Raw genomic sequence first — 22593 nt, 5'->3', positions numbered from 1 at the left:
TCAGCTTTTCTTTGTTGTTGTTGTTGGTTCAGTGGCAGCCTCTCTTGAACTATGATACTGACAATCCTGAAATTTCCTAAAGATTTTCAGCTTAGAATAATGGACTATGAAAGCTGATAATATTTAGCCTTCTAAGATGCTTCAGAAAAATGGGGAAGTCTGCTCTGTACTCTGTTTTTAATGTATCATAGTATAGCATATGTGTATCATAATATATCAGAAATCATAGCTTAAATTTTATACTCTGCTGTTTTAATTTTTGAGGCAAGTGGGATTTGAGCCCATTAAGATACCAGTCCTTTCAGTTTGATTTGGGTTTATGCTTTGTGTGTTTGGGTGCCGGAATCCAGAAATACTTACGTGGGTTGCATAGTTGGGTAAAAGATGTTGACAGTTTCTGGAGTCAAATCAGGAAGACTTATTTTGGCCCATAAAGCCAGATACTTTGCCATGTGTTCCTGGGGGTGCTTTAACTTGGCTGATTTTTCATGGAACATTGTGTCTCTGAAATAAGCAGAAGAGAAATCCTGGGTTTGCTAGTTATATATTATACTCAAAATAGGTTTGTCTAGAATTAATTGAAGTGGTATATCTTGGCTTGTTTTACTAACTACTGGTATTTTTGTTCATAATACTAGAACTATGGCTGAGATTGTGTTTCAAGAATATATGTTTTTAAAACATAGTCTTGGAACTTAATATCCCAAGAGACCAGGAACTGAAGTTGTGTTTTAATCTTTCTCAATTGCTAGTGAAGCTAAAGGTACTAAAGGAGGTAAAATGGCGTGCAGTCAGTACTCTCCTGATAGGTGCTTTTATAATCTTGTGTGAAGCTGTAAATTGAGTTTGGATATTAAAAGATACTAGTGAGTGGTACTGTTTAGGCTAGAGTTGTATTCTGTAAAGCAATTGGTATTCTGATCACACCTGAATGTTTTTAATTGCACATGCATTGTTAAGCCATTGAGTAGAACTTACTGAAAGGTGGGCAGTGTTGTGAAGCTCTTTTACCCGATGTGTGTTCAAAAGAAAAACCTTAAATTTAGGATGAAACCTCTTTCTGGTATGTGACCTACTGAATTGGATCGAATGACTTACAGGAAATTGGTGTTTGTTGAGCATGTTGTTCAGTAGCTTTAAGCTTTGGAGGTAGTTTATTTAGGAAATAGCAAAGAACATTCAGAGAAATGTGTATTTTCCATTAACTTAAGTTTCCCATTACAGAGAGCTGTATAATCCTTTCAAGGCTAAAAGAGGGATTCATCTTCCTGATAACTTTTCATCCTTTTCATCTCAAGAGACTGTTGAAGAATGTTTTATATTTATCTTTTGATATATTGTGTAAAAAAGAAAAAAAACTAAAAAACTCAAAATCTTTACTAAAGTGAACACTTTCAATGTATTACACATTTCTGTCTGACTGCTGATGAAGTATAAATGGAAACAAACCATTTTAGAGCTATAAGTTTTCTTTTATTAAGTAAGGAGACCAATACCAGTGGATATAACTATTTGGAATTTACTATGCATTTATATATGAAAGGAATGGAAAATACATTTCTTGAATGAAAGTTAAGGAAAATGAGTTTCCAATGTATAATCATTAAATTTTATTATTTTTAAAGCAAAGATACCAGATTCATCAATGTGGGAGAATCAAGATTCTGCACAAGCAAATGGGATTGATTCTGTTTTGTCAAAGGCTGAAATTGCCTCTTGTAGTTACGAAGCCAGGTATGTGGAAATTAAGTCTATTGTAATACTTACGGATAGTTCATCATTTTTACAGACTCTTTTGAAGTGGATTCAGACGTGCCAGTCATCCCTGTATTACATGTTATGGAAAGAAATATTTCAAGGCTTAGTCCCTTCAGTTCCTTTTTTCCTTTCACAAATGCTAGATAACTTTAAATAAATACCTTACTTTCCTGATGAATCGGTAGGTCCTACAGTGGAAACCAAAAGAAATTGGGCATTGCCACTTTCAGACCATTGTCTTTTGAAGGATAGAATTAAAGAATTAGATATTTTTTACTATTCATCTATTCTGATCACTCCTTTTTATAGCTAAGAAAAATCGCTTGCATTTTAAAACTCGTAATACATAATATTTTCTTAAAATTTTTTGTTAAAACTTGATTGTCTATTAAATTACAAGTAAATGCGTATTGGCATACTCAATAATCTCCTCACTTAAAATTGCAGACTGTTGTCAACTTGTTAGTACCAACTTTGTGTGTAGGTCTTTATCTTACAGTAACCTTAAACTCTCATTACAATGGGCTCTGTTAGTACAGGAAGAAACAGACATTATGTATGTGTTCCTCACACTTAAATCATTTAAAACTAGGAGTAATAATGAATTGATTAGTTTGAAAGAGCTGCCTCTTTTTTTCTTTCCTGATAACTGACACTTTCTACCTTTATAACATTTACATATTGTTGGCAAGCGTTAAAGTATTTAACAATTATAAAAACAAAGAGTCCTACATCAGTTATATTTTTCAGTCTTTTTTACTTATGCCTTTGTCATTCATACTTTTCTTTTTTATTGAGATATAATTGGCATGTAATGTTATATTAGTTTCAGGTGTATAGCATAATGATTTGATACATGTAACATTTTTCAGTCCTAATTAAAAGTTGGGGTTGTTCAAGCAAGTCTAATAGGAACAAAAGATATTTCAACATCATCTAACTGAAATAGTTTAAAATCTTGCCAGTTATTTTATAAAAAGGATACTTAAGAAAACTTTGAAATCAAACATACGTAATTATAAAATATTTTAAATTACTTCCCAATTATGACCTGTGAAACTTTTACTCCTAGACTGACTTTGCCTTTCTTATTGACAGAATTACGTTTTAACCTTTTCATTGTTGATAATGCAGCCCAAGAGTTGAAAATTTACTTTAATAAAAATGTTAAGTCAGATACAAATGCATTCTGGATTGTTATATTTTTATTAAGCCAGGCAGTTTAGAGCTGATTTTGTGTTGTGCTCAGTAAGTCTAGCTTTTTCCCCCACTGAGTTGTTGGATGATGACTTGTGCCTCTGGTGTCTGGACAGTTGTGTTCACATGTGGAGGACATGGGGAAGCTCAGGAATACTCTCTCGGTGTTTGAGTTTTGCTCAGGGCTGAAGTGAAAGCCCCACCCTCTGTGTATTGCTGCTGAAGGGTGTCTCTTCTCATTCAGCACCCCAAGCTGAGTGCTGGTCAGAGGGTAGCAAGGCTGCCTCGGGGGTAAAAGTGTTTCCTGTTCCTGATGGCTTTGGACACAAGTAGCCACAGCTGTAGGAGGAGCTCTAGGAGCTCTAGGCTTCTTTTGGTGTTTGGATGTTGCAGTCGTATTGCATCAAAGATAGTGATTGTCAAGCTGAATGTATTACAGAATAATTGTGTTACGATAATATGGTCCAAATACTATGCAGCAAGCCAGTGAGGTGGTAATTGTTTAAGGAGAAACATAAGTGATGAAAATGAATTTGAGTATAAGTTGGGGGAAGAAAAACCCATAAGAGTGGAGTTTTATCTCTTATTGTGATTTTCCTTTTGTAGAAAGCTGTTGATAGAAAGTCTCTAGAAAACAATTCTTGGATACCCTTTTCTTGTCCAATAATTATATTTTCCTTAGGTGAGAAGATTTGTTAAAAATTTCTCACGTTTGCATCAGAGAAATGTTTTTAGGGTTGGAGTAGGGACTGGATATAGGGATGGGCCTCCCAGTTTTATCCATTGTTGAGTTTCCAAAAGACACAGACTAATAACGAGGTCAGGAAAGGATGGTATGTACACATGAGGGTAGAAATTATGGAAAGGTAGAATGTATATACGAAGGCTAGAATATACATTACTGTTAGTAGTTTTACTCATACTTAACAGAGCAAGATTTATACATAAGTGAGAAGGTAGATAAATGGATGAATAGGAAGTGATCTATGAATATCCGAGAATCACATATTTTTTAAGATCAATCATTTTTAAATCTCTGTTTTCATGCACTTTTGTAAGGACGCTTTACTGTTCTTATAGTGATGTGGATACCTATTAGCACATTGAATGGGCAGTGACATACATGTGCAGTGTAAACCTGCAAATAAACAATTTTTGTGGCACACACTGATAAAGTATTGGTAGTTTATTCTCTGTGGGATCTAGTTGACAGGAATAGATAAGCCACTGTAGTGAAGGGTCACTTTATAATGTTTTGTATTTGCCTTTACTCATTTATTTTATATGAAACAAATCCACTTTCCCAACTACCAACTCAAGAGAATTTTGCTTCCTTCCCCTAGTTATGGGAACCCTCTTAGGTTCCCTTAGGTTTTCCTTTTTTGTTTGTAACTTCCCTAGTGTTTAGTGGCTCCTAAACATTTCTCTCCAAGATGTATATGTGCACAAGTACATAAATAGATGTCTTTTGTTTTGCTAATAAGTAACATATCCCTGAAAATTTTTGAATAAGTGAAAAAATAGGAAAATACAATTATTGTAAATATAAGAATACAGTATATAGCAGTTATGTAACACATTCTTTCAACAATGAATAATTACCTTTAATTTGTAAGCTTAGCTTTTGCATGCTGAACCTACACATGTAGCATTATTGAAAATGTCTTAAACTGTATGTGTTTGTATATAGACTTCAAAACTTTTACACACACACACACACACACACATACACGTCCTTGCTTTACTAAACAAGGTCCATTGACTATGATATATTATTTGGTGGGTGAATGTAGGAAGGGTAATCCTTGTGAACGTCATGGGGTCTGTTTTGTTTACCATGTTTTACCTACCACCTCGCAAAATACCTCAGACATAAATTTTTGTTGAATGAATGAAAAAATTTTCGTTGCCATATTGTTTGTCAGTCAGCACTTCTTTTACTGTCATTTTTCCTTCCTATTAGATACTTCTTGTCTACTAGGAGCTTTGAAGTCAGATAATTTATTACTGTTTTTGTGTCCATCAGAAATGCATATGATTTTGCATTTACTTCTGAGTAACTTGGAGGATTCTTTTCCTTGGCTTTCGGTGGTGTGAGATGGGGAGGGTGCCAGAGATTTCTGAGTAACTGAAGCCTAGTATTTGTATATTGTTTCTCAAAACAGGGCACACTACCATGCTGAGTAAGCACTTAGTAAATATTTATTGAAAAAATGTATAGAATAACTGATGTATTTACACAGGAGTATGTAATCTGGTGAAACAGTGCTTATTATTTTGCTTGTGTTTTTATTTTAGTATTTTTTCTTGGTTTCATTACAGAGTGGTAAAATGGAATTTTACTAATTATATATAATTCCATAATTACAGTTTTGTGCTGAATGCTCCAAATATCAAAGGTAATGTGGGGCATTGAGACACGCAAAAGATTTAAAATTTACCATTTTCAATTAGGTCCCTCAAAGTTCTGGAACCCTGGCTCCTGCCCAGAGTGATGTCCTACCATATACAATGCTGTTGGCATCTCAACCACTGTGGAGCCACTTCAGGAGCATGGAATTGGTCAATTGGGAATTGGGTGGTAATAGGATGAGTACATTTTGTCTGTTTGTCACATAGCACTGTTTTGTGTAGTTCTTTCGTTTATATTCTTTGTCTTTGGGGGATGAACCCTGGCCAAACCGTGCCATGTGTTAGGGGAAGAAAACCTCTTTTTGACAGCACATTCCTGCTCTGTGGTGGTTGTGATATCACCAGCATATGGCATGCTGGCATCTCTGCAAAGGGGCCAGAGGTCTGAGTCTTAGGAGAAATCTTCAGATACAGACAAGAGCCAAACCTGGTCTTTTAATAACATATTTTGGCACATTTACACATGTCATTTACACTAATCAGTCAATTGTGCATTTTTCCTTTGGGGGGGAAACAAACTTGAATTTTCCTTAATGCTTGTTGTTTATCCCTAATGAGAATTGAGTTAAACGAAAAGTATATATTACTGGCATGGGGACATACTGTCAACATTTGATATTTGATTTTGCATTTGAAAGTTATTCCTAGTATAACATTCATTGTGTTTTATTCTTTCTCTAGACAAGTTGGCATTAAGAATGGAATGTTTTTTGGGCAAGCTAAACAACTTTGTCCTAATCTTCAAGCTGTTCCATATGATTTTCATGCATATAAGGAAGTTGCGCGAACAATGTATGAAACATTGGCAAGGTACAGCATATACCACAGTCACTTTCATGTCTGTTCTTTTACTTCTTATATTTAATAATGAAGAGAATCCAGCTTTCTTTAGGGTTGGCAGGGTCATATTTGCCAGACTCTTAACCTCTTTCAGTGTCCCATTCCTCAGCAATTCTAATAATCAGTAGCTCAATCTTAAGGGATATGTTTGCACTGCTCAAACTGTTCAGGTGCTTCCTGATATAGGTATAAACGGGTTCTCTGCCTGCATAACTTTAGTTCAGTGGCTCTCGTTTTCCTCCCTTGGAACCCAGACAGATGAAAGATTGGCATTTTTTAACCTAATTATAGTTTCGTTTATGATTAGATAAATGGGTTAACAAGTGGAGACTCTAAAACCATTTATCTTCTAAAATCATTAGGTATGCCAAAAGTTAGTTTTTAAGTTTTTAGTATAGTTTCAGGGTGGTTGATTAGTTGGCTTGAGAAAAGGAGGTTAATTTTTAGTTATAGTGTAGGTATATTTAATATTAATTCAAAACTCAAAATTTAAAATAAATATATTGCAGGCCATGTATGGTCTGAAGCAGCAGTCAGCATATTTTTTTCTATAAAGGGCTAGAAAAGGTCTGTCCCAGCTCCTCAACTGTGAAAGCAGCCACAGACAGAAGTATTAGTGAATGGGCATGGCTGTATTATCGATTTACCAAAACTATCTGGACAGTAGGCCAAGGTCTGTTGACCTTTGGAGTATATTAATGTTCTAAGAGATCCTTCTTGTACTTCTGTCTTCACCTCTTCCTCTCCTTTGTTATGCATTATTTTTAATATCTATTTATTATCTATTAAATGCAAACAGTTGTTGATGGTGCTGGTCCTACAGAGAGGAATGAGATACAATCTCTGTTTGATCAAGAGAGAGAAAATAAAAGGAACAGATGATGGTATCTGGCATTAGTTTGTGGGTCTGAGTGCTGAATGATAAGCCATTTATAATCACAGCTGTCCTTAAGATCCCACATATGGGAATGTTGGTGTTACCAAGTTTTTAAATCCTGTTCCAGAGCTGGAGTCAATAGAAGCATCCAAATAAGGGCTGAGAATGGATGACTGAGCTGGGTAGTGGTACAACTGTGTTTTGAGTGTCAAGACATTCAAGCAACTGTCAGCCTGAATCTCCCATCAGGAGGATTTGAAAGAGAGCCATGACACATACTAGTCCTGAGATAATTTTAGTTTGTGCAGACATTGTCAGTGACATGTGGCTTTGCTATGGGAAAAAATTCAGTGGTGTTCTCCTTTCACTCTTCGGAAATCCTGCCTCGGCTTCATATTCTCCATGTTTCAAGTTAGCTTTCACTCTGAAGCAAAATTCTTCATATCAGGTGCACCCTTCTGCTCTTACCTTTATTTAAGTGTAAACAAAACACTCATTTCTTAAATGAATACAGACATTCAATATTCATTAACCTGATTTGTAACCTGCAGTAAGATGTGGGTGAGATGAGGCATAGTATACCTTACCATGTAGATTATTAAAGACACATTTTTGACCTCGAGGCCTTTCCAGTTGCCTTACATTTGTGGTCCACATATTTGATTAGCTTTGGAGCCACATGACAACTCTGCTTTTCTTTTCCTCTTCTGTAGCTAATTAAAACAAGGCCTTTGTGTAGATCATAACCAAAACCCAAAGTATTTCTACGTTCAGGGAATGTCATCTGTGTTCTTTTAGACAGGTATTTGGGGTGATTGACCTTTATATCCTTTATATCCTATCCTATATCCCTATCCCAGATCTGCTACAAGGAAAAGTATTTAATTATGGTGTTTTTGTTTAGGAAATCATCAGTTACTTAATTTGATTTGTGTAATTTTTCTGTCAGTTTGGGATTCTGATAAACCATGTTTGAAAATATTTTAGATGTTCTGACAGTTCTAATTCACCCACTAATTTTTAGATGTTCAGAGTTTTACAGTATAGAGAAACTGGAATAATAATTTCTGTTGTATTTTTGGTAGTTATAGGAAATGAGAAAATACTAATTCATTTTACAGTTAAAAGTTAGGTGACTAAATAGTGGTACTTGGGTCAGTTTAATTAAAATGCTAATACTGTTTAGCATTTTAAGTCTTATTAGGAAATGTGAAGAAAGTTGCCATAGGAAGGCTGGACTTGGTGCAACATTAGTGTCTACTAGATGGCAGGCTGCGTCTGGTTCACTGCCTTTGCTCTTTTGTTGATAGCTACACACATAACATCGAAGCTGTGAGTTGTGATGAAGCACTGGTAGACATCACTGAGATCCTTGCAGAGACCAGACTTACTCCTGATGAATTTGCAAATGCTGTCCGCATGGAAATCAAAGACCAGACCAAATGTGCTGCCTCTGTTGGAATTGGTTAGTGTACAGCTTATCTTATATGATTCATTTTACTCAAAGTATTGTTTTGTGATCATTGAATATCGTTTAATATTTAAGAGTGATTTTTTTTTTTTTTTTTAGATTTTGGTGTTTTTTTTTTATCATACCACATAGGCCCTGACTTCTAAAACTGTTCTTAGTATCACTCATATTTGTGTAATACGTGAGATAAAAGCGTTAGAAACGCAAGTCAGTGATTGATAATGATATCTTTCAGATAAACAAGTTGGAATATTTTAGTTTTTCAAAAAATGGGGAGAATTGAATTCAGTATTTGTAAACATACTCTTTAAAAAACACTTTCTTTCTTACATGTGTGTTAAAAAACACATACTCTTTTTTAACACTTCCTGAGAGGAGGAGAGGGCATGCCACACCACACGGGGCCACATGGAGAAGCCCCCAGTTTTGGTCAGGAGGCAGAAGCAGGGTGAGAGGAAATCCTAGGCTAGAGCCTATATTGGGGTTTCTGTGGGAAAAGCTGGACAGAGCAGAGCAAACAGCCTTGAATTGGCTACTGTGGATAATCCTGTGGTTTTAGGGCTATATGTGGAAATCTCTAGTCCCCTGGTACCTTGGCCCTGGGATGATTTAGGGGAGGAAAACACTGTTTTTGTGTGTGAGCTTGATGAGATGGTTGGGGGTGGCTGGCTTGCATATGAGAGATGTTGATAGGTGTTGATATGACAGCTGTTTGCTGTCCTTAGGAACCAGCTAGCCCTCTCCCCAGCCAGCAAGATTTTAAAGGTGTCAGAACATGGTATCATAAGATACAGAAAATAAAAAACATGATTAATACATTCATAGCATTCTTCCTGTTACTAGCTGGCCTACCTTTATCCTCCCATGTTTGGCCCGCAGATCCTTCTCAATATTCATTTAGGGCTTATTTTCTGTATTCCAGTATCTGGCATGGGTTTTGTTGTTTGTTTTAACTTGTACTTCTTTCTAATTTACAGGTGTGACAATATGAGTACAGTACATTCTTTTAAGTTTAAGCACATAATTAAAACAAAAATCCCACATGATACTTCCATTCCTCAGCCCCCTTTCCACAACTCACCACTTTTATCGTTTTAGTATGACTTTGCAGAACTTTTTCTCTTAATGAATATCTACATATCTACCCTAGGAAAACCCATAGTTGTTATATAAGTCTTCCGTAAGACTGGGCATGTCCTTTTTATAAGTCTTCCATAAATTCTGGAGATTTTATGATTTACATAGCAATTTACCTGACACCCTCCTCTCACAGACCCCTGATACCATCTCTGTCCCTGGTAGCCTTTTCCTCTGCTCTGCATTACTTCTCCATGTCCATACCACACCTGGGACCTCGCTGTCACTATCTGTCTTTGTTTTCAAGTTGCTCATACCCTCAATTTCTCCTGCACATGGTTTTTTTTTTTTTTTTTTAATTAAATATAGTTTGTTGTCAAATTGGTTTCCATACAACACCCAGTGCTCATCCCAGCAGGTGCCCTCTTCAGTGTCCATCACCCACTTTCCCTTCTCCCCCACCCCCATCAACCCTCAGTTTGTTCTCAGTATTTAAGAGTCTCTTATGGTTTGCCTCCCTCCGTCCCTCCCTCCCTCCCTGTAACTTTTTGTTTTTTCCCCTTCTCCTCCCCCATGGTTCTTTGTTAAGTTTCTCAGGATCCACATATGACTTAAAACATGTGGTATCTGTCTTTCTCTGCCTTACTTATTTCACTTAGCATAACACTCTCCAGTTCCATCCACATTGCTACAAATGGCCATATTTTATTCTTTCTCATTGCCAAGTAGTATTCCATTGTATATATAAACCACATCTTCTTTATCCATTTGTCAGTTGATGGGCATTTAGGCTCTTTCCATAATTTGGCTATTGTTGAGAGTGCTGCTATAAACATTGGGGTACAAGTGCCCCTATCCTGCACATGTTCTGATTATACAGTGAGACTTCGGGTTCCTTGGGTTCCCTTCCCCCGCCTCTCCCTGCCCCCATAACCCCCCTTCCAATAGCACTCCTTTGGCTTTATTTCCCTGCCTAGCCTGGATGCATTGGTTGGTGGGATGATCTGATTTCTGATCATTGCCTTCAGTGCCTGTAAACTTCCAATCATAAGATTAGGACTAGTTTTTCTGTTCCTTTACCAGGGGTAGGAGGTGTTGAAATGACACTCAGTTGGGAACAAAGGGAAACCCCTATCCAATAACCATGTGGATTATAATCTGTCATACTTAACAGAATTCTGCCCGTTTTGTACTGTGTTTGAAATGATCAGAATTGAAATTTGTTTTTCATTGTTTTTGAAAGAAATTGGATAGGTAATTTGTCTGTAGATGTCTTTTTTTAAGAAATTTAAAAATAATTATGAATATTTCTTGAACATTTTTTTTTAACTTTATAGGTTCTAATATTCTTCTTGCTAGAATGGCAACTAGAAAAGCAAAACCAGATGGGCAGTACCACCTAAAACCAGAAGAAGTAGATGATTTTATCAGAGGTCAGCTAGTTAGTAATCTACCAGGTAAATACAGATCTGTGCTTTTTAAGTTTCATTTATTGTAAATATTTATTAGTGCTTTTCATAGTTTTGGAACATAATTCTTTTCCAAAACATGATTATATATTTTTTTATCCATGATTGAGTGCCATGAAAACTAGAATTTGAAATTCTGCAATGAGTAATCCCTTACCAGGACCTGCATGTTACCTTTTACTTCTGTTTCTCACATCTTTTAGTTTAAGTATTTCTCAAGTGACAAGATCAGGGGATGCTAAGAAGTCATTTTAAATATGATGAAATTGACGTTTCGCCCCTTAAATAAATCATAATTGAAATTGTGTACTTCTAGGCCAAATACAAAGTTTGAGAATCGATACCCCTATTTATAAAATTACACTGCTGCGGGGCACCTGGGTGGCGCAGTCGGTTAAGCGTCCGACTTCAGCCAGGTCACGATCTCGCGGTCCGTGAGTTCGAGCCCCGCGTCGGGCTCTGGGCCGATGGCTCGGAGCCTGGAGCCTGTTTCCGATTCTGTGTCTCCCTCTCTCTCTGCCCCTCCCCCGTTCATGCTCTGTCTCTCTCTCTGTCCCAAAAATAAATAAAAAACGTTGAAAAAAAAAAAACCAAACAAAACAAAAAAAAATTACACTGTTGCACTTGTGACAGGTTTCTGAGTTTAGTAAGAAAAGTAGAAAATGTACGAATCATATTAGGAAGAGTAAAGCCTAAAGATGAAGTGTTATGTTTTGTTAACTCAGAGGTTGAAGTAAAATGTCCATCTCCACCTTTCTCTGCTAAGGGCCAGAATGTTTAGTTATTTTATATTTTTGTGTGGTTACTGTGTGGCTAACAATCCTAGCATGTAAAAACCTTTCCATAGACAAATCATCAAATATAATTATAACTGAAAAACAGTTGCCCTTTTGAGGACTGGAATAGATCTCATTTTTTGTGTGTGTAGGACAATTCCGGTGGGGCTCAAAACCATGAACCGTAAGATCATGATCTGAGCTGAAATCAAGGGTCAGATGCTTAACCGACTGAGCCACCCAGGCGCCCCAGTAGATAGATACCTCTTTCTAAGAAATGTCTCTAGGGGAAGTGTCAGACTCTTGATCTCAGCTCAGGTCTTGATCTCAGGGTCATAAGTTCAAGCCCTTTGTTAGGCTCCATGCTGGATTTGAAGCCTACTTAGGAAAAAAAAAAAAAAATGGGAGTTTAAGCTTTTTTTATTAGCCATCTCTATTAGTTTGCTAAGGCTACCATAACAAGATACCACAGACTGCATGGCTTAAGTAACAGAAACTTATTTTCTCAGGATTCTGGGGGCTAGAAGTCCAAGATTGAGTTGTCAGCAGGGTGGTTTTTTTCTGAGACCTCTCTCCTTGGCTTGTAGACTGACCATCTTCTCCCTGTGTTGTCACATGGTCTTTTTTCTTCATGCGTCTGTGTCCTAACCTTTTCTTACAGGGACACCAGTCATGCTGGATTAGGACCCACTTGTATATGACCTTATTACTGCAATTACCTCTTTCAAGTTCCTGTCTCTAATTATAGTCACATTCTGAGGTATTGAGTGTTAGAAGGAGACACAGTTCAGTCTATCACACCATCTTCTTTAAACTGAATCATTTTTGTTTTGTTTGTTTGGGGTTTTTTGTTTTCTTTTGTTTGTTTATTTTTACAAGAAATAGAGTTTTTAGTTCCTGAAACTGGCAATCTTCCCTCTCACTTCCTTTTGTTTCCTGGCCAGAGGGACTTTATTTCTTGAAAGGCAAGTTTTTGAAGTTCCATGTCCTGGTTGAATTCTTACGCACAGCATTGAATTTCCTAGGGGATGTCTGAAATATAGTGAGGGGTGGCAAGATTGGCTCCCTCTGGCAAGCCATCTTCCCATGTGGCCTCCTGTCTTCAAAACCAGGTTGTATCCACCCAAAATTCTTCATGTGATTTCCATGTGTCTATCAACTTTTAGCAAATTCCCAAATTCTTAATCAGATAAATTTAGAACATTTCAGGTATGCAAAATGTCACTCTTTGCTGTTGTTATGCCTGTCTTGAAGATGGCGTTATAATCATCTTTTTTCCAAAGTGTGCTCCACAGAATACAGGCTGTTCCTTTAAAAAAAGATTTCACATGTGTGTGGGTACCATCCCTGCTGGAGACACACATAGTAAAAGTTGAGAATTGTTGCAGTAACCATATTTTTGTTAGGAAGCAGTCATTTCCCAAAGATATTTGAGGATGAATAGATAGTGCCTATTAACATCTTGTGGAAAATATGGTATTTAATATGATAGCTCTCTGGTCAATAACCAGAAGAAACTCAGGATGAATGAACACACCTCCCCCGTTGTCCTCTGCAAGCTCTTTTTGGCCCTCTGTGCCCATAAATGTATACATGGCACACAGTTGTCTAGCACAACATATACAATTACTGTAGCTACCTCAGAAAGAGAAAACACACTTCCAATAAGTTTATGTTTTAGGGGACTCTACAGAAAAATGATTACATGTTAACACTAACATTACCTAATGAGACCTGTTTTATTTAATTAAAGAAAGGATTGTCCCCAACAGCTATTTGAATACAATAGCCACTTCTTTGAGTTCTTTGGATCTTTGCAAGGCTTTTCACCTTATGTGTGTGCCCTTAACTGAAGGACCTGCTGCACCTGGGTTTGAGCACCCAGCCTGCGGTTGCCATCTCTTCATGCCATTCTTGGAGAAACACCATGAACATGTAGGTGTACATAAAGATGTGCGCTCTTCTGATACGGGAACCAGTAACTAAGTGAAGCTAGGAAGATTTAAGATTTAATTAATTATAGTCAAATAAAATTCATTTCCTCATCTGCACTAGTCACATTTCAGTGCTTAATTGCCACATGTGGCAAGTGCCTACTGGATTAGACAGCACAGATAAAGAACATTTTCATCATCACAAAAAGTTCTCCTAAACAGTTAATTTAGATGGTGAAAACTTTATTCTTCTATGGCACTGTCAGTGCCAAGTCTGGATGCCAGGGGAAGAGATATTACTGGCTGTTTTTAATCTAGAATAATAGTTATGCTTCAAGGACAGATAACAAGTCTTTGTCCCAGTGGCTGGACCGGGAGCTTCCACATCTCTCTCTCTTTTTTTTTTTTTTTTTTTTCCTCTTCTCACTTGGTTCTAGGCTAGCATATTTTCTTTCACTTTCCTTTCTAGGTGGCTGCACTCAGTTTGAGCCTCAAGACCCTATTACTTTGTCCTTAGAGGTGTCTCCTTTCCTTACAAATACATGATACAGTCAGTTAAACTAGCAGTCCTCTTAGGGTTTTGGTGCTGATTAATTTTTCCTCCCCACGCAGTATGGTAGGGGTTAGAGGTGGGCTGCCGCCCCCACATGCTTCTCTCTCCTGTTCAACTTCAGGGCCATTCCATTTCATTAGGTAAGCTTGCAGCAGACTGGGTCTTTTGTTTTTCCCTAGAGGGACAGTGTACTGAGATTAGGTTGACTGTAGTTAATTTGGTGATATTTAATATGATATCTTTTCTTTTGTACCTACTGGCTAATAATCTGTTCCGCTGTATTGAAGATACTGTTCAGAAACAATAGGTTTTCCCCCTGCCACACCCCAGCACACATAGAATTAATCCAGGATTATTGCCTCTTGCTGATTTTGCAAGTCAGAACATATCAACAACTCTCCAGATCTCCGAGGGAACACGAATAGTGTGTCATGTGTGACTTTGGCCAGTTTAGTGTCTTTCTTGAGTTTCTCCTCCCCATCATGAAAAATAGATAGGTTTCACTTAGAATTTCACCTTTTTGTGAATGATATTCCTCTGGTAGATTTTGTTGTTGTTAAAGCTGACTCTGGTATTCTTTCTTGTTCTCTGTTCTTACTTGAACTTTAAAATGGCACTGGTGGGAGGCAGCACCCTTAACACCTTTCATCTAACTTCAGGAGGGAATAACTTTTCCCACCTCCATGGCCATAGATCTCTTGTAAAGTTGGCAGCCTCCTAACCCTGGTAACTGCTTCAAAGAAGTCTCCTGGCAGAGCCTGGACTAGACCAGTTGTCCTTCTGCCGAAAACCATTTAGAGAATAGACACTGGAAGAATGATAAGTAATGAGCAGAACATAGCAGACTTCACTCTGAGCTCTCCGCCAAGCTCCTACAGAAGACCAAAAACAGTCTTTTTCTCATTGGTGGAAATTACTGATTTGATGGTGCAGAGCCATCGTGACAAGAATTTTAGTTTCCTAGGTTACTCTTAAATATCTCTCTTAGATATGTGTACCTTTGTTAAGATCTTGGGCAAATTGAGAGTGACAACTCCTCAGTATCCTCCAGGTGAGGCTCAGACCTTGCATCTGGAAGAGAAGGAGACAGGGACTATGCTGCATGCAGGAGAGCTGAGACCTTTTCAGGGAGATCGTCTTTGTTGATAGAAGAAATCTATCTTGTCCTCGCTGCCACTTTGTTTGCTTAGGAACCTTCATCCCCAGGTCACTTTGTCCAGTATGACAGCAATAATGTTTGTAGTTTTGGACCTACGTTGAAGGTTCTCGTTTTAGTTTCCATTCATAGCAAGTGAGGCTGAAAGTGTCGAAAGGTTTGGCTGTCAAGGAATCATGGTAGAATTCCTAACACTTGGAGTCCCGCTAGGTCATACTGTAGGTCATACTGTAGACCTGTTTAAATAGGTCTGTAACTTCATTAGTTGATTCTGTGAATAGGAAATCTTAATATTACTCAGTAATAAAGATAGCATTCCTTTGAGAACTTACCTAGTTACACATATTTGAGAAGGTTCACCTATATGTAGAGCTCAGATTGAGAAGTAGTTTCTAGAAATACCTTTACTAGCAGTTGCGCTAAAAAATTCTTTAATCTTTGAGATGCTTCAATTATGTCACTTAAAAATTTTAAGGGAAATTATTTTAAACTAGTTTTTTGGGTGAATAATAGTTCTTTAACATTGCTGAATTGTTTTTAATGGTTTATGTGCAGAATTATAGAACTATACATATCTCCTTTTCTAGGAGTTGGACGTTCAATGGAATCCAAGTTGACATCTTTGGGAATTAAAACTTGTGGAGACTTGCAGTATATGACAATGGCAAAACTCCAAAAAGAATTTGGTCCCAAAACAGGTCAGATGCTTTATAGGTTCTGCCGTGGTTTGGATGATAGACCAGTTCGAACTGAAAAGGAAAGAAAATCTATTTCAGCTGAGATCAACTATGGAATAAGGTTTACCCAGGTACTGATCTCTTAACGAGTTTTATCCATTTACTCTTATCTCTTCACATAGTCCCCCTCTCCAACTAGTCCGTAGACTCTTGATGCTTGAAGTGAAGACTTTACACTCTTGCTGCTTCCGTGGCTTGCAGAATATTTGTTTTTAACAGACATTTAGCAGGATATAAAGAGTATACATGTTTGGTTTTGAAAGTGAAAATACTTGAGAATTATTTGGTATGTAGGAAAATAACATGGGAGATCTGCTGTGTTTGTCTCTCCATAGCCAAAAGAAGCAGAAGCTTTTCTTCTGAATCTCTCAGAAGAAATTCAGCGACGACTTGAAGCTGCTGGCATGAAGGGTAAACGCCTGATGCTCAAAATCATGATACGAAAGCCTGGGGCCCCTGTAGAAACTGCAAAATTTGGAGGCCATGGAATTTGTGATAATATCACCAGGTAAGCTTATTTAAAAGAGTTTGGATAATTGATATTTTGGTGCAGGTTATTACAATTAATAGAAAATGAAGAAAACCAAGGAAGAGTATGAATAAAGATCTCTGAATTCAGAGGACATCTGGTACTCTGCAGCGCTGGGCCTCAGCCCAAGGCCATTGCAGCTGTGTCACTGCCCTCAGGTTTGGCTACTCACATGCACCTGTGTGCCTGACCTTCAGCAGGGTCTTCAGGCTATTGACTTCAGTGCACGGACAGAAGGAAAGGGAAACTGTTGCCACTGTGGCAACAATTGTGACAGGGTCTTGGAGGGGTGAGGGTCAGTACAGTGATTCAGAAAGTGATTTTAATGAGACATTTTCTTTGTTTAGGGAGGTGTAGTTTCTGTGTCTGAAATGATTATTGTCTCTCTAAACTGGTAGAAAGCATTTAAAACCCCCTTTTATTAAATATGAGGGCCACTAATATAAAACTTCCTGTGAAGTTTGTGACAAATATGAAAATACCTAATTTTGTGTGCCATTTTGTTAACACATGGTACACTATATTTTATCTGTCAGATCAACCAAAGCCTTGAGACTTCTGACCCTGAAAGCCACACATAAGGAATTGTTAAAAAAAAAAAAAAAAAAAAAAAAAGTTAAGGGTTAGTTCATGCCTGCCATAGAACTTATGTTTGTGTGTATAGTGATGTTGCCACAAGTCACAAGAGGACTGCCCTCCATTACAGGCAGATTCTAGCTTTATCATTCATGCATTTGTTCACCATGAAAACAGGGGTTATAAATTGTACTTTAAACAACACGTTTATAAAATACCTTTTTAGGTAGTTGGTAATCTTTATTATATTTACCTATTTTTTTAAATGTTTATTATTTTGAGAGAGAGAGCACAAGCGGGGCAGGGGCAGAGAGAGAGAGAGAGAGAGAGAGAGAGAGAGAGAGAGAGAGAGAGACAGAGAGAAAGAAAGAAAGAAAGGGGGAATCCCAAGCAGGCCCTGCACTGTCAGCACAGAGCTTGACGTAGGACGGGAACTCAAACTGTGAGATCATGACCTGAGCCAAAACCAAGAGTTGGGTGCTTAACTAACTGAGCCACCAAGGCGCTCCTGTATTTAACCTATTTTAATAAACATTTTGATGTATCCATATTTTAAATGCTGTATTAGTTAAACACAGTGTTAGTGGTCATTTCTATAACAAGTTGGTTATGAGGCCCTAACTGTGGAATAGAGTGATCTTTTTACACATGGTTTCTATGAGAAAATCAGATCTAGTTAATTAATACCTTGGGAATGCAACCTAGAACTTGCTTTGTACAAGGTACATGAAAAGGATCATCCAAAAACGAATTTTTCTTTAGAAAGAGAACTGGCAGTAGAGTGTTCTTTTGTCATGTATGCATTTTTAAATGTCTTAGCATTGTATATTTTGGTGCATCAGCAGTACCTGGGGGTTCACTCTGTCTAATTTGAGTAAGAAAATCAGCCTTCATTTAATCCTTTTTGGAGAATCCAGGTACTCCAAAAATATAATTATAATAGTAAGAAAAACTAGGATTAATTATACTGAACCCCCTGCCCCCCAGTTGAAGGATAATATTCAGCCTTTTTTGTAAGCACATACCTCCTTGCTGTTGTTAGTATTTGTTCCATTTTTGTTCTGAACTTAAAAAGTTTTATTATGAAAAATTTTAAACATATTTAAAAGTAGAAATAGTAGAACTATTATGAACCCATTACCTGATCTCAACAGTTGCTGTCAGCTCCTCGGATACCATCCTTCCTCCCCTTCTCCCAGTGATTTTGAAGTGAATTTCCTATACAGTCTTGTTTCTTCCATAGGTGTCTCAGTGTTTGTCTCTAACAAGATGAGGACTCTTTGTTTGGTGACCACAGGACAGTTCAAAACCTACTGTGTAGAGGCACCTAGGTGGGTGGCTCAGTCGGTTAAGCGTCCGACTTTGGCTCAGGTCACAATCTCACGGTTTGTCATTTTGAGCCCCACATCGGGCTCTTTGCTAATAGCTCAGAGCCTGGAGGCTGATTCAGATTCTGTGTCTCCCTGTCTCTCTGCCTTTCCCCTGCTCGTCCTCTCTCTCTCTCTCTCCCTCCCTCCCTCCCTTCCACTCTCAAAAATAAACATTAAAAAAAAATTGGGGGGGGGGGGGCCCTGAGTGGCTTAGTCGGTTAAGCGTCTGACTTCACCTCAGGTCATGATCTCACAGTTTGTGAGTTCAAGCTCAGAGCCTGAAGCCAGCTTCTGATTCTGTCTCCCTCTCTCTCTCTGCCCCTCCACTGCTCATGCTGTCTCTCTGTCTCTCTCAAAAATAAACATTTAAAAAAAAAAATTAAAAATTTTTTAATGTTAAAAAAAAAAAAACACCTGTGTATAAAATGTACATTTTGCTGTGCCCTTAAAATACTAACTTTGGAAAAGATGATAATGAAAAAGAATACATGATGAATCAGAACAAGTGTAATTTTATAAATGTTACCAAAATGCAGATCGGTTATAAACCATTAACTTAAACTTAACATTTTTGGTAGTGTTCTAACTGCCTGAGGAAGGCTTTAGGTGTGGGATTATGAAATATTATAACACTGACCTTGTATTTCCTCTAATTCAGGGGTTGATACACTCTTTCCTGTGGGCCATATCCATCCTTGGGCCTGTTTTTATGTGGTCTTTGTGAGCCAAGAATGATTCTTATATGAAAGTTTGTAAAGAATGAAGACCATGTGAGAGGAACCACAAAGCACAGGCGATTCATTCTCTGGTTCTTTACAGAAACAGGCTGTGGGCGCCTGCTGTAGTCCCCACTGAAGTAATGTTGGGCTGAGTTAAGCAGTGGTAGTCCACAGTCCATGATTCTGTTACCTCTTGTAACGGGCCCTGATCAAAAGGTACATGGCAATCATGTGCCTTGCGGACTCTGATAGGTTATAATACTGTAAGAAAAAGGATTCCATTTTAAATTGCATGTCAAAGACCCATATGTAGGTTGAGATCTGTGGCTTGATTATCACGCGGAAAAATTTTTCTCTTAACAGTTTTCCTTTGGGCAAAGACTTTTTTCCCCTTTGGAGTTCTTTTGTGTATATGTATTTTTAATTTGAATTTTATACACACACACAGTCCCTTGCACTACTTCTCTTTCATTGCCTATTGCTGTTTCCCCTGTATGCATATTTCCTTTGCCCCCAGGCAGTGTTAACATTATTATGATCATGTGCACACTGTATGTGGATGAGCATATAGTTCACTGTGACCTCATTCCCTTTTTTGTTGAACTTGTTTTTCCTGGAGTTCTGAGCATCTTGTTTGGTTTGTTGGCCTTTTTTTTGTGAATTTGCCATTGAGTTTATCTCCAAAGTCCCTCCTAGTGTGTTTCAGTACACCAGAATCAACTGGTTTGATCTTTTTACTTGGGGCCCTCCAGCAAGCTAAATGCAATCAGGATTAGTTTAAGACCTACTATAAAGTGGGAGTCTTGGGGTATCCCTTCTCTGTGATCTGTTGATCCCTGGTCTCCTCATCCTAGTGTCTATTGAGAAAGAGTTCATGGGCATAAATTGTTTTTGAAACTGTCTGTGCTAATGCTCAGTAGTTTTGTTGACTTAAAAGTTGTAACTTCTAGTTAGAAATTATTTCTCTTTATTTAAAGATTCCATTGTCCCCTTTTTTTCATGATTACTTTGGAGAATTCCAGTATTCTGATTGCCTGTTCTTTACAGATCTGTTCTTTCTGGAACTTTCAGGATTTTCTCTTTAACTCAGGTTCTGGAATTTTATTTGGTCTTTATCTTTGTGCCAGGTACTTTGTCCATATTAATTTATTATTTCTACCAACATTTTAAACTTCTGAGTATTTTTTAAAAATTCTTTGGACATTTAAATATAGCATCTGTTATTTCACAGATGCAATATTATCTCTTATCTCTTAAATATACTTCTATTCCCTTTGTCACTTGTTTCTCCAGTTCCTTCTTTCTCTTCTGACTGCTTTTATATTGGAGGTTTTCTTCAACTATCTGTCTTATTTCATGCCCCACATGAAATCTTCCCATCTCCTGCCTACAGTGGGTGAGCACGCATGAAGATGGCAGCCAGCATTCTGGTTCCTCCATAGGAAGAGCAGTCTAGGTGGGAAGGAAGAGTGTATGCTGCTTTTGAGCAAGGTGCCTCCCTCTCTCCTTGGCCATGCATGATGTCCCCTGGCTCTCAGCATCGACATTGGCGTGTACAAAATCCCAGAGGAGGGGCGATCTATGTGTCTGCTGCACATGCACATTCTTGGTCCCTTCTCGCCCCCTTCACTGGTACCTGGCATCTCTAATCACTGAGTGTTTCTGAGGTTCTGTAGCATAAATTGGCTTGTCTAAAGTGGTGCCTTGATTTAGGCATTTAGCAGGCATATTTGGTAACTTAATACTTACTGATACGCTTTCAGTGTTCTGAGTTACAGTTAACATTGGTCCTCTGTTCTTGTCTCCTCTCCTGTTTAGATTTTTTAGGAGTTTATGCCATTTAAAACTCATTTCAAAATAGTTAAGTGGTGTTCAGGAGAAATATAAACATGTTTAAACCACCCGTCCACTAAAAACCTTGCTTTTAAGTTCTTCTGTATTTATTTGTGTTAAATAAATGTAATTAAGGTAACAAATCAATGTAAATATTTTCCTTAAAAAACTGGTACCTTTCATGGGTGTACATAATGTCCTCATGGTACTGAGAAAATAAATACAATAAAAGTAGTTTTTAGCACCTAATAATGCAGTCTCCTTTCTTCTAGAATTCTTAAAGATCTAAGAATTCTTAAAGATCTATTCTGGTCCTGCTGGGTTTTAGACAGGGTGCCACCATGTTTCCTTTGTCATTGTTGTTCATGCATTTCTTTATTGATTTCTAGAGCCTCTAAGAAATTGTTAATGCACATATTCACATGTTGAAATTATGTAGCGGCTTCAGACATGATAAAAGTAGAGTCAAGAACTAAAACACAGGGATTCATCTTTTATACCTCAACATAGATAATCTTGGAACCTAAGACTTCTCTTGGAATCTAAAACTTCATGTTTATATTCATGCTTTGGTTGCAACATAATGTTTGTATTTGTATATGCATTAACTAAAATACATCTTTTAAAAAAATGTTTTCCAGTTTATTTTTAGTTGGCCAGGTCTTCATTAGCCTGTAACTCAAAGTCCCAGTGTTCTATATGGTTTTTCTTTTACACCCTGGCTGTCAGTGTAATTAATTTGTTATACTGGCTTCCTTGAAGGGGGGGGGGGGGGGGAACGGGACACACTCTTGTGTTCATTTTTAAGGATTATCTTTACTACTTAATTACTTAAACTGTTTTTGTAACTTTCTTTACAGCTTTCCTATGTCTCTTTAAACTGTTCCATACTCATGAGGTACTAGTGAATATATATGGAATGTAGCTTTTGCTCCGTTAAAGTTAATTCTGTCATTTACAGGACTGTAACTCTTGACCAGGCAACAGATAGTGCAAAGATAATTGGAAAAGCTACACTAAACATGTTTCATACAATGAAACTAAATATATCGGATATGAGAGGGGTGAGTATATAACATTTTAAAATTCTGACTTTCTGTAATGTTTTTCTCACTTAAGGTTTGATCTGAGAATGGTCATGGCAGTGGGTAGTGGCTTTATGAGCAGATTTTCAGCTTCTTTGATATGATACCAGAATAGAAACTGAAAAACTCTGGACTTTCTCCTCTGACCTGATTTTGTTATTTTTCAGAGAAGAGTCAAATTTGTTCTGAAAGCTCTTCGTTTTGTTTTCTGCCTAGAATAATTT

At 37.5% G+C, this 22593-nt stretch overlaps 1 protein-coding gene across 7 annotated transcripts in view; it reads left to right on the top strand.

Moving 5' to 3' along the window:
- Positions 1 to 22593, top strand: part of REV1 (REV1 DNA directed polymerase) — an 89863-nt gene that overhangs the window by 60571 nt on the left and 6699 nt on the right. For 5 of the 7 annotated variants that reach the window (XM_058684405.1, XM_058684409.1, XM_058684410.1 and 2 more), the window contains 7 exons: positions 1626 to 1734; positions 6049 to 6177; positions 8395 to 8549; positions 10970 to 11089; positions 16108 to 16328; positions 16593 to 16765; positions 22246 to 22348. In XM_058684405.1, the coding sequence (XP_058540388.1) occupies positions 1626 to 1734; positions 6049 to 6177; positions 8395 to 8549; positions 10970 to 11089; positions 16108 to 16328; positions 16593 to 16765; positions 22246 to 22348 (1010 nt within the window). Of the gene's footprint in view, positions 1 to 1625; positions 1735 to 5410; positions 5537 to 6048; positions 6178 to 8394; positions 8550 to 10969; positions 11090 to 16107; positions 16329 to 16592; positions 16766 to 22245; positions 22349 to 22593 lie in introns of those variants that run through there. The other 2 variants (XM_058684412.1, XM_058684406.1) reach the window with 2 other exon arrangements.

The sequence above is a fragment of the Neofelis nebulosa genome, chromosome 9, assembly GCF_028018385.1.
Source record: "Neofelis nebulosa isolate mNeoNeb1 chromosome 9, mNeoNeb1.pri, whole genome shotgun sequence".
Lineage (NCBI taxonomy): Eukaryota > Metazoa > Chordata > Mammalia > Carnivora > Felidae > Neofelis > Neofelis nebulosa.
This window is presented reverse-complemented; position numbering and strand designations above follow the sequence as displayed.